Raw genomic sequence first — 12,425 nt, 5'->3', positions numbered from 1 at the left:
AGGACTCAAGTTATTGACTTACAGCAGATATTCGTAAAAACAAATACAGAACTGTAAAGTGCACAACTGCTCAAAACTGAAGCTCTCTGTGAAACTCAGACTTCAAACTGGTGAGCCTTGGCTGTCTATTTACAAAGGCTTTATTGGCCGAAGCACATCATGACAAAGGCAGCTGTTTCACCTTTCTCTTCCATTTTAATAACAGAAATACCCCCACAATGATATTGTTCGGATGAGCATATGGAACTCTGACCAAAATTCACCTCTAAAGTGTACAGACTGAATTTGTAGTAAAATCAATGAGAAATTCATTGGTAACTTATGTTACCTAGTTCTTAGTCCTTACAATGAATAAAGTATTTGGCTGGGACCTTTATGGCTGACAATTTCCAATACTTGAATTATGCTTACAATTGTGTTATGTGTTAGTTTTATCAAACATCCAAGGAATCCACCAATGAGAAGGATACAGCAGATATGTGCAAAGGTTTATTTACTTCCACATTGCAAAGACTATTCACTACAAGAAGAAGTAGAATTACTATACCACATTGTTTCTTATGCACATCTCATTACACTTAACTTTTTTTAAGTAAGTATGGGAATCTGCTGAAAATCTTGACAATTAACCTCAAAACTGTAATGCCTGTCAAACTGCAACATGAAATACTTTTAAAGACCATACTTTTCCTTAGCTTCTCTGGTCTTAGAACTAAAAGATTAGGGTGATACAACTTTAAGTCCCCATTAAAAATTAAAAATTATAGAGGAACAGGAGTGTTAACTAGTTACATTAGGAATCAGACATTGCTTGCATTAGTTTCATTATAGTGTTGTGTCATTTAACCCTGATAAAAAAAAAGTCCTGTTGATAATTCCATCTCCTTAGGTAACTTTCCCTGAATGTATCTCATCTCTTTTATACCAGCTTCAAATCCAGTTTAAAATTGGCTGCAGTTCATTTCCAAATAACTTCCTAAAAAAGCCCAATCCCTTAATCCTTACTTATACAGAAAGTTGTTGTTTAAAGAAGTCACATCACTGACTCCAGTGCAATGACTCACATCATAAAATTTGATCTGAATTTGACTAATCCTCCCTCCCCCTCTCCCCCCTTTTATTTTAAGGAATTTTAAAAGACAGGGAAGAGCTAACATGTCTCTATCTAGTCTCTGGCATCTACCAAGAACACCAAACAAAAGAGGCAGACTACCTGGCAAATACCCTTTGTACTTCCCAATGAAAGTGAGATAGTCAATATCTCTAAGTTAGAGATAGCAAATGTTTCTAAACTGAAGATGGAACAAGTTTTCTCCACCACTAGGCACATCAGAAACTTTAGTATTTGAAAATTGAAGAGAGTAATCTATTGATATAACCAGCATAGGAAATGAGCCAGCTGTTTCTCAGGGATTAGGCAGAAAGAATGCACAGGTCCATTTGATTATTTTTGGCAGAACTAACCCACCTTAGTGTACACACCCAGTCAGCATGGAGCCCTCAGGACCCTATGGACACAGCTTCAGTAAGAAAAACACTTTTAAAAATTAATGTAGCTGTCTTTGAAATCTCGAAGAGGATCACACGTCCCATTCTCACGATACTATCTTATCTGGTGATCTTGTAGCAAACATATCTTCAGTCTTAGATTCTTAATAAGTACTTGTGGCTTTAATACCAACCTAATTTGAAATCTAAACCTAGTAATGCAAATAAAAGAAAAAAGTTTGTACGAAGTTATGAGGGAACAGCCTTTTTTCCTTTCAAACTTGTTTTTAAGATTATGCTTTCCCTCTTTTCTATGGCCTTGACTACTGTAAAAATAGACTCACTTTAGCAATCTGTGCAGCCTGAAGCAGGGTAAAGCTAGGATAGCTCATCTTCTTCAAAAGCGTGCAGAGCCCTGTCATCGTGATGGCAGCTGTGTCAATTGATAGCTACCAATATCTGCCTGTTCTCTAGCACAGAAAAGGCCTGAGAGAGAACATGGACCTGTGGTTATCCTGTCACAACTGACATGCCTGTTCCAAACTACTAATCTAAATCTGGCTTCTAGTAATCATGGCCAGAGCTTCCCGCTGTCTGCACTCAGCCTTGGCAATATTTTGGTGTGTAGCATGCTGCCAATTCATAACAGGATGCCAGGGCTTCATTCAGTCACTTTCTGGCACTGATTAAGAGAAGAGGAAAGGAAAGGAAAGTAGAAATCTCGAAGTTATGGTGAAATAGTTTTACTTCCTGTAAACTTGGCAAAGCGAATTTGTTCTGGTTTTTTTTTTTTTTTCAATAATTTGCATAACAGTGTTTGGGATCTGCAGTTTGTAGTTTAGATTATACTTGTCAATAAAAGCAATTTACTGACAAACAACATTTCCAGTCTTGAAGCCACAAAGATAGCTAATCTGTAAAAAATTACAAGGGCTGAAATGCAAATATTTGCAAAATATGAAACAGCAAGCTTTTCAGCTACCCTGGAAAATTACTCCCTCAACAGTAGTTGTTAGGTACATCTAACAACACCTAAGAAACACAAGAAAGATTAATCATTGAAAGCAGTGGATTTTCTGTCTTTTGCCAACTTCAAAGTAAGATAAAATGTCCCTTGAAAAGTATGCTTTAAGTAAATGCAAGTCACTCACTGAGCTCCATTCAGAGGCACAAGATAAAATTGAATGGCCTGTGCTGGCCAGACCAGATGATGCAACAGGACTTCTGCCTTTAAATTATTAAAACTGGAACTCTATCCCACTTCTTAAATACTCTAAAGATTCATATATTTGTCAAAAGAAAGAGCCTTTTTAAAAAAGTCAGGTCAAAGCCATTGTCCTGGATTTCAAATGGAACCTCTGGAAGTCCAACCCCACAAAAAGCCTGAGCAGGGAGCTGTCTTCATGAACTATTTCACTTTCAAGTCCATGCCCAGGGCTGGTAGAGCTCCCTGTGCCACTGGCAGAGAGTGGGGGCTGCTGTCACACATGAAACTGTTTTGTGACCACGGTCTCTCCAGCCCAGGAAGAATATCACTTAATAAAAGATACATCAATTAGTTTTTTGCAACAGAGGAGGAAGAGCAGGCCAGCTCCCCTTCCTCTGCCCACGATACCACAGTACTGTCAGTCCTCACTGGAGTGTTGCAGAACGGGTGACATGACATCCTCTCTGACCTCACCTGGACACTTTTGGCCACCAAACCCAGCCTAACAAAGCAAGTGCTGCCGCAGCGCCGGGTTGCTGACAGCTCGTGTCTTTCCTGTGTATTTACTGCCCTCTCCAGTCACGTCCGCGCAGCAGCACATCCATCCCTTCAGCAACTGAGTTGCTTTTGGATTTCATTCTGGTACACTTGCCTTACTTCCTTCGATGATGTTCTTGGTGCGTGGCAAGGTGGGTTCTCCTTGTGTGGGGCAGTCCGAGGCACTTCTACCATAAAGTTCGGCCCATCTCAGGATCTCAGCACAACCTTTGGACATGGAATTACAGGCAGGCAGAAGTCTGTGTAGAATGTTCTAAAGAGGAACAAATAAACAAACAAAATAATAGGATTTTAGAAATTTCTTACAGATACTAAGATGTAAGTGGGGCCACACACTCTGCTCCCCTGCATCAGCAAAGCAAACCAGGGAAATTTATTAAGCAGGTGGAATTCCACATAGCCAACCTCGCTGGGTTTTGTAGATGGGCTCCCAGCAACAGTTTTACCACTGCAGGAATTTCTTACCAAACCCTACTATAACCTCCAAAGAACACTCCAGAAAAAAACCAAACAAACAAAACAAAAAACCCCCATACGGTACTCTGGGCAGGAACACCTGGGAATGAAATAGAGACAGGGAAAACAGAACAGTCTCAGGACAGATCAAAACTAACCCCTCTATAGTGACCATTTTCTGAAACACATGCCGGGGAAATGTCAGGACATGCTGCATTAGTTGTTGCAGAGAACAACAGCTTTACAGGCACGTCATTAACACATAGTTAAAAGAGCAGGTGTTTAGCCTTCAGGCGAGAAGAGAGAACAGCATAGTCAACATTTCTCACTGTCTCTACACTGTCAAAGTCACTGTCAAGCAAAAAGGTCGAAAAGGAAAGCATGGATCCTCATCCCATCCGCCAACATTTTTACCCGTGGGAACCTTTCCCAAGGTCCTGGTGACTTCTTTGGATAAGTTCATCTCCGAGTCCAGTGTCCCAAAAGGGCACAGAGTAGAAAATGCTGGATTTAATACACTTTGAATTGGTAGTTTTCAAAAAGGTATTATGTACTATTCTAAATAATGGCTGAACTGCTACACTGGTAGGAAGGGCAACGCCTGTTTATTTCAGCCCAGTAGCGAGCGCTGCTGCAGTTCGTGACCCCCGGGTGGGCTGCGGCGGGGACGCTGTGGCCTTGACCCAGGGACAGTCCCGGGCACTCCTGCGGGAGGCATCTCCCATCCCGCCCGGTGCCACGGGAGGGCGCTCCGGTCCCTGCGGGGTGCCCCGGGCCAGCGCCTGCTGAGATTGTCCCCGTCCCATTTTCTGCTTTTCCTGCACCCCTAAGCGGAGCACTGCGGTGAACTGGCAAAACGTCAAGCTGGAAAGCTCTCTCCAGCTTCCGCGCTGTTCCATACTGCGTTCGGCACAGAATCACTTAGGTTGGAAAAGACACCTTGAGATCATCGCATCCAACCTAATGACCGAACACCACTACGTCAACTAGGCCATGGCGCTCAGTCTTTCCTTAAACTTCAAGGGATGGGACTCCAATATCTCCCTGGGCAGCCCATTCCAATGTCTAATCACCCTAAACCTCCCCTGGTGCAGCTTAAGACTGTGTCTTCTTGTCCTGTCACTCGTTGCCTGGGAGAAGAGGCCAACTGATCCCCACCTGGCTACAACCTCCTTTCAGATACTTGTAAGGAGCAATAAGGTCACCCCTGAGTCTCCTCCAAGCTGAACAACCTCGGCTCCCTCAGCCGGTCCTTATGTGACTTGTTTTCCAGACCCTCCACCAGCTTCATTTCCCCTCTCTGGACTCACTCCAGCACCTCAGTGTTTTTCTTGAAGTGAAGAACTGGACACAGCACTCGAGGCGCGGACTCAGCAGTGCCGAGTACAGGGGGACAGTCCCGGCCCTGCTCCTGCCAGTCACACTATTCCCGGTACAAGCCAGGATGCCTTCTTGCCACCTGGGCACACTGCTGGATCACGTTCAGCCACTGCCCACCAAGGGGGCCACTTTCCAGCCACTCTGCCTCCCCAGGCTGTAGCGCTGCAGGGGGTTATTGCGGCCAAAGCGGGTCACTGGGCACACGGCGGTGCCCGTCGCGAACCCACGGACCCACGGGCTCAGGGGCGGGGACCGTCCCCCCCCGTCCCCCGTCCCGCGGTGGCGCGGCCCGGCCCCGCCCCGCTGCCAGCGGCCTTAGCGCGCGGGCCGCGGGGGGCGCAGAGCGCGCAGCGATGGCGGCGGCGGCGGAGCGGGCCCGGGATGGGAGCTGCCACTTCCAGCGCTCCCGCCTCCTGTGGATGGTCGCCATCATCTTCGGCATGGTCGTCCTCGGCGTAAGGAGCGGCGGGGTGAAGGGCGGGGGCGAGAGGTCGATCGGAAGGCGCGCGGTGCGCGGTGGTCCGCGGGAAGGGCGGAATTCCTGAAATAAACCGGCAGGAAAAGGAAGCTGAGCGTCCTGCTTTGGCCGGGCCGGGCAGCGAGGAGGCTGGAGGGAGCTATGGAGGGAGTCCAGAGGGAAAAAGCAGTGGGATTTGGAGGCGAGGCTGTGGCGGTGAGGCCGCATCCCGGGTGCCCTGGGAGAAGGGTCCAGCGTTCCCAAAACTGACCCCCCTGAGTGTCGGCACAGCTCGCTCCGGGACAGCCCTGGGGCATGTCAGTCCATAAAGTGCATTTGCAGACTGTACGAAGTGACGGTGGGGTTGGAAAAGTGACGCGTCTCTGAAACCAGACTTCAGCTAAGAGAAGTCGGATTGCTGGAGCAGGGATATTAATGACAGTTTTGATATATCTGACAAGTTTATCGAAGTCATCCATTGACTTTCACATGTTTTCTTTCTGCTTGGGTTTTCTAAACATAAGAACCACCGCTGAAAAAAATGATGGTCGAGGCAGGCTAGGCAGCTCACAGAACAGCTTTTGGACTGTTTCAAGAAACAGAATGCGCTTTAAGCAGATTCCCTGTTTAAATCCATCATCTTGCCACATCCCTGGCATAGCTACGTTTAAGTGTAGTTAGAAACTGGAGCATTGGTACCAGAGGAGAGATAAGTGAGTGTGAACTTTGGTCTAGCCCAGCGTTCACCTTACATGCCCAGTGGACTCCACAGCTCACTGACTGCCTCTCCTCCACGGCTTGGTAAAACACAGGTGGGCACTGGTAAACACTGCACACAGCTCAGTGACAGGAAAGAAACCTGGAAGCAAACCACGTGCATCTTTGGTCTTGGGACATCAGTCGTCCTTCCGCACGCTGTTCAAAACAGAAGAAAATCTGACGTTTTCTTTTTTAAGGGACAAAAGAAGAAAGACTGATCCCCTAGTTTTAGATAGTTATTCCTCCTAAACAGTTTAGTCATTGTTTGAATTCTTCGGGTCAGTTTCCTCAAATTATCTTCTCCAGGACAGAGACAGCTTTTTGCAGCTGCCATGTCTAATGGGTAATAAGCTTACAACTGAAATGCCACTTAATGTGCAGATGCACTCCTGGTACCCAGACTGCAACCTTAAGCTTATCCCTTGGCATCCTGTATGTCAAGAAAAAGAAATTTCATAGTTTGCATCTTTTTAAGTAAGTGTGCTTTCAAAGGCCAGTTGCCTTGTTGAAGAATATTGATCTAGGGCAAGGTTAATGGAATAAAAGAGTTTAAATACTATGAATAAATAAGCCCCAAACCACGTTTGATGGACATGGGGGGTGGGGAGAGTGAAAAGAAAGCGCATTAAAGGTTAAATTGATAGTAATTCTACTTTGAAGTAAGCTAACTAAATTTTTTTTTTTAGTGGGTAACACTTTGGCCTTCGACTATACCTTATAGTTATTTGGGAATATTTGGTACCTTCCTTAATTATTTAGTGGAACACCACCACAAATGGGTCTGCTACATGTAAGTTATATTTGACTGTATTATAATTATTTTGCCTCTCTCTGACTCTTGTGCTTAGCCTGTGTTAACAAGCTTTCCTGTAACCCAATCGTTAATTAGATTTAAAGAGCTCTTCTTTCAAGCTCATTATAATTAAGGATGTGGGATAAAAAGTATGTGGAAGACTACATAGGCTAAGACCAGTACGGAAGTTTAAAAATTCAGCTTAGAATTTGGCATCAGTGATGTTATAGCAAGAAAGGGAAAAAATGTTAAGACACTACTTTTGACAACAGTTGTTTGTCCATTTGTAAAGTTATATCTGTACCACCTCCTAAAAGTGGTTCTTTTCTCAAGTTGTTACTTGAGTAGTGCAGTTCTTTAGGATTCTTCTTTTTCCAGCTTCAATTAAAGAACATTTTCTACCCTAGTACTCGCTTATCCTGATCCCATCCCCATGAGAAATAACCTGCTGGACAAACTGCATAGTGCTAAGTTTTGCTGGGTTACAAAACTTAGGTTTTGTTACTCTTAATTAACAAAAGAGCTGGGAAATAATTCCTTGGGAGCAGGTCTCTCACTTGCTGACTTCCTGTAAAGACAAATCAGCAGGGCTTTCTCACTTACTATTTGCATCAGGTAGAAGATAAACCTTCCTCTTTGCTTTAGCACCTTTTGCTTTCGTAATGTATTGAATCGAGCCTAACTGAATATCCCCCGTAACTTCTTATTTTTAAAAGCTTCAATATGAAAATTGGTAGACCAAGCTTGACTCATCAAGTCTTATTATATATTTTGAATCTATACACACAGTTGTTTTCATAGAACTAAATCTGTAGAAACAGAAGTAGCTCCTTAGGATCACTAAAAATACTCATGTAAGTAAAAGGATAGATTTTGCATGCTTAGCTAAGATTAACTTGTACTGCTTTCACTAAGCATTTGTCTTTTTGGTTTAATCTAAGGGCTGAAAGTTTTGGAAGCCCGCAGTGGATACTTGAAATAGCAGGTTGAGACATATTACATGAGCTACAGTTCCTCTGATTTTCTCAGTGGACTTGAGTTTCTTTCAAGTGTACACATATGTTTTTCTAAGATAAAAAATACCCCTCCCTTTCTACTTTAAAGTAAGATGTTGCTTCTATGCTTCCAGGTTTAAATTCTCTGCATAATGCATCTTGGATACAACCATCTTTTCTCTAAATTTCAACAAAATAAAACATGTTTTCTTTCCATTAGGTTCTGGGTATCCTGGTTGATTCACATAGTAGAAGCCCTCTACGGTATTAAGTTATGCCAGTAAGTTGTTCCCTCCTTTCAGGTTCTCTGAAAAGGATCTTTGATACCAGTGACATAAACTATAGACTGATTCTATGAATATGAATTCAGAGGATACTGATAAAATTCTGGCTCCAGTGATAGTTTGCTGACCTCCACAACTGGTTACTGCAGGTTCCTCTAGTGGTTGCTGTTGTACAGGGCAGCAAAACCCAGGGGTGGCAACTTGCAGAACTGGCAGCAGCAAGGTTTGCCAGAGCTTGTCTGTCTGCCTCTGAGCTCCCTGTTCACGGGGTAACACTGCACCCCAGGGAGCAGAGGGAACAATAGATAGTGTAGAAATTGTCTGATAACTTCAGGTGTTACAACTTTATCAGATCTTACCTCATCAGAATTTCAATACTGCTAATTACATGCTTAAACAATCGCATCTATATTGTAAGAATACAATTGGACACTTCCATTTGGGACTATTTAAGATCTACTTGTATCTGCAGGTTTGTGGGATAAAATACTTGGACTAATCAGACTATACAAGCAAGGCCAACTAATTCTTACGTTAGGGTAACAATTTACCTGGAAAGGCGTGCTGTCCAAACACCTTGTCCTCCTGGTCGTTTGAATCTTGTTTGTAGTAATTCAGAAGAATGTAGATACTGGTTCTCATGCTCTGGAGAGTAGGTGGCCAGTCTGTTTGTCATGGTAAAAATGGTGGTTTTCCACTTCATTTGGTTCAGTTCACAGCTGTCTGTCCCAGGCTTCTCCGGTAATGGCTCTTGGAAGCAAAGGGATTTTGTTTCATGGAATGCTGTTTAAGGTGGTTCTCAAGATAGTAGAATATGGATTAATAATTTCCACCTTCAGAATGAGAGTTAGTAATATTTTTTTCTATCAGGCTCTGGTTTTAAGTTACGTAGCTTTGAAGTTAACAAACTTAAAAGTGTAGTTCTGCAGATAGATGGGTGTACAGGCTTACAGTGATTCTTTTAAGTATGAGGAAACTTGACTACCAGTAAACATATCAAATGAGTGTATTGTAATCAGTTTAACTAATGAAGTTTTACAGAGTAGCCCATAAGAAAGAGGGAGCATAGATGGCCTGCCCATCATCATCTCTTCAGACACCCTGCTGTACATTACCAACAGTTGTCCTTCTGTGAGCATCAAACACCATTTATTTTTACTGATGTAAAAGTGATGTCTGCTTGGCAACATCACAAAGGAGGCACAAGGGAAAACTAATGAGGAAGGAGATACAAATTTGTTAATCAACAGTAGAACTGTCATTGGCTGTTGGCCTGTATTGCTGCATGTGGTCTATTCAAGTAAGCTTGCTTTGTAGAGACAGGTAAATTTCTTAAGCCTTAGTTCTCCAGTTTCTGCGCTTGTTTGGGAACACTGCAGCTGTGATTCTAAACAAAAAGTTTTTCACATCTGGTAAGACAATTTAAGAATGAACATTTAGAAATGTTGTGCTAGCACTTGCTAGACAATCATTTTGTGTTTGATGCTCTGGTACTATGGGCAACTGAACTGTTCTAGACAAGGTCAGTAGAGGGAGCCTCCTTGTAAACTGGTGAGCTGGAGCACATCTATGCTTGATGCAGCTGTTTACTAGAAATTGAAATCCCTTGTTTTTCATGTCGTATTTTTACTTGTTCCTTTCAATAGCAGTATTTCCCAAGAACAATGAAATGGAGAAAAAAGTGACATTTTCTGTAAAATACAAAAAAATACACACATGTTAACTTTAACTAACATAGTCATAAATTAAGTCAGGTGTCTTCAGCCCTGTTACCTGTATTTTTCTAGCCACAAATTCAGATAACAATGCTTCTCCATCCTGCATTGCACAGTAATTGTCAGGTCTCTGCCCTGCTTGCATACAGTAGTATGTATTAACCGACTTAACTTATTTATTATGTAGTAATTGTCTAATTAATAAGTGAATATATATTTAATTACTGTGTATTAATTAACTGACTATAGTCAACAAGTAATTATATTCAGGCTTGTGTATAAAGATTAGTATCAAGCTACTCCAATTTCTTATAGGATTTCTTATAAGTTATTTCAAATAGCATAGACTGAGATTGCAATTTATAAATTGTTAGGGAAATTATATGCATGAAATGTCTGAAAAAACTGTTTTTCTGAAGATAGCTTAAAATCCACTAAAATCACAAGAATTGGTATGTTTAGTTAGCACAGGAAACGAGTCTCAGTAGATCGGAATTAATCATGCTAGGTTGAAATGTTCTAATCAAGTCTGAATATCCAGGATGGGTAGAGATACCTAACCTCACTTTGTGAATATCACAATATAGTCTGCAGGAGCATAAGTTTTTTGACCCATTTTATGCTTTTGTTAATGTTGCAGATCAAAAGGAATCACTGACCCGTCAGTTCAGTTCCAGTGGTTCGTTCAGACCCTTTTATTCGGGTATGCTTCCTTTGGTCTTCTGGTGGCTTACAAACCTTCAGCCAAGAAGCAGTACTAGAAGAGAGTGGAAGACGTCACTTCTCACATTCACCCTCATTTTTCAGAACAGATCCTCACTTACATGTTTAGGTGCTGTAATTATCTAATTTACATTCCTGCTGCACGATGCAGTGCCCTTCTACCCAAGCAACTCTCCTCATAGTAAGCAAGACAATTAAAATTCACAGGTCCCTGTGGATAGATAAGTAGAAATTCAGCCCTTCAGTCTTGGCACTGCCGAAGTTTAATCCTATTTATTTTGCAAGAAGCCGAAAGTTGCTTCTCTGCAGTTTGTGACATAGGCTGTGTACTCTGACAGCTGATAGTAGTGGCTGATAAATTACCTTTTCATGAGGAGGATTTTCCTTCTACAACTAATTGACAGCCACAAGGCAACTTGCACCTGTTTTGCAACAGGATTTAAATGTACTTATATTTTCTCTACGGTATTGGCACTGTTGTTGTTAAAGCCTGGTCTTTGTACTTTGTTTTGTCAACTTATTTTATTCCACAAAGGACAGACCACTATATTGCTGCAAGCACATCAAAAAGACCAAGTCTCAGCTCAGGCTAAAGTGTAGTGAGCTTGGATACATAAAGCACTTTAACTTGGTCTAATACATGTGCCTTAAAATTTGTGCAGCATGACCTCATCTTTTGGATGAAGATTTTAATCTATGAGTTACTAAAGTATAAAGTAGCTTTGAGGGCAGCTTTTTTGAGAAGGAATTTATTATCTAAGGAAAAAAAATTATCATTCCAAAATCCAGCTGAAAAGTTTATATTTGTGAATGAAATTAGGTGTAGTGAATAAACATTTACCAGTGTTTCCCAGATGCTGGTGTTATGAAATCTGTGGTTGGGAGACCATCTTAAGCACCCTCAGAGTATTTCCTGTATGTGTAGTGAGTCTTTTATCATACTGTCTTTTACTTTTGGATATTTGAACAAGAATTTAGCCTGTTTAGTTTTAGCACTTTAAAAAGTAATAACTATTTAAAATATTAACTCTGGTGTTGGAGAAGTTTTACCATTCCACTTGTTCTGCTGCTGTTCTGGAAGAAAGGATAAGAATAGGTTGCTCTTGCTCTAATCAAGAGCTCCACAAGGCAGTAATAAATAACGTTGTGTGTGCCTTGTGCGGTAGCTACAGACTAACACTTCTGATGAAGAAGTCTTATTCAAGCACAGGTACATAAAGTTTTTGCTTTCAGTGCATACTAAAAGCATGGAGAACTGAAGGGTTTGGTGGTTTGTTTGTTTGGTGTTTTTTTCTTATTTAATGGTAAACGGGTACATTAACATTTTGTAGAAAAGTAGAAACTCATGTTTAGTGCCTGGAAATCCAACAGGAGTGTCAAAAACATGAGCTGTCATTTTACTGTGTAACTTCCTATCTTAGTCTGTGACCCTGGAATAAAGATTTTAAAAAAGTGAAGAAGTTGTTTTTCTTTTTAATTTATCCTAGCAATAAATGTCTGTACTAAATGCATCATTTCTATACCTGCAAATATCACTATTCACACCTGGAACATACAGGATCAGCTGTATGGGTAAGTCCCACCCCAGTCCAGCATTTTTAACAGGGCAA

The 12,425-nt window shown here is 41.9% G+C and overlaps 1 protein-coding gene across 1 annotated transcript; it reads left to right on the top strand.

The window, feature by feature from the left end:
* Window positions 1–5,380: 5,380 nt before the first annotated feature.
* TMEM254 (transmembrane protein 254) lies at window positions 5,381–12,275 on the top strand. Its single transcript, XM_050335924.1, has 4 exons — window positions 5,381–5,544; window positions 6,992–7,095; window positions 8,314–8,373; window positions 10,733–12,275. The coding sequence occupies exons 1-4, from the start codon at window positions 5,443–5,445 to the stop codon at window positions 10,851–10,853; spliced, it is 387 nt and encodes a 128-aa protein (XP_050191881.1). The 5' UTR covers window positions 5,381–5,442; the 3' UTR covers window positions 10,854–12,275.
* The last annotated feature ends 150 nt before the right edge of the window (window positions 12,276–12,425 follow it).

This window comes from Myiozetetes cayanensis, unplaced genomic scaffold (assembly GCF_022539395.1).
Source record: "Myiozetetes cayanensis isolate MyiCay16 unplaced genomic scaffold, myiCay2020 scf10, whole genome shotgun sequence".
Lineage (NCBI taxonomy): Eukaryota > Metazoa > Chordata > Aves > Passeriformes > Tyrannidae > Myiozetetes > Myiozetetes cayanensis.
The sequence above is the reverse complement of the archived record's forward strand: the minus strand, read 5'-3'. Positions and strand labels throughout refer to the sequence as shown.

What these genes read in the sequence shown, in the direction of transcription:
- TMEM254 (XM_050335924.1), top strand. Translation starts at nt 5,443, where the DNA reads ATGGCGGCGGCGGCGGAGCGGGCCCGGGATGGGAGCTGCCACTTCCAG. An exon ending in CACAAATGGGTCTGCTACAT is followed by an intron (nt 7,096 to 8,313) that starts GTAAGTTATATT and finishes TCTTTCCATTAG; the next exon opens with GTTCTGGGTATCCTGGTTGA. An exon ending in TACGGTATTAAGTTATGCCA is followed by an intron (nt 8,374 to 10,732) that starts GTAAGTTGTTCC and finishes TTAATGTTGCAG; the next exon opens with ATCAAAAGGAATCACTGACC.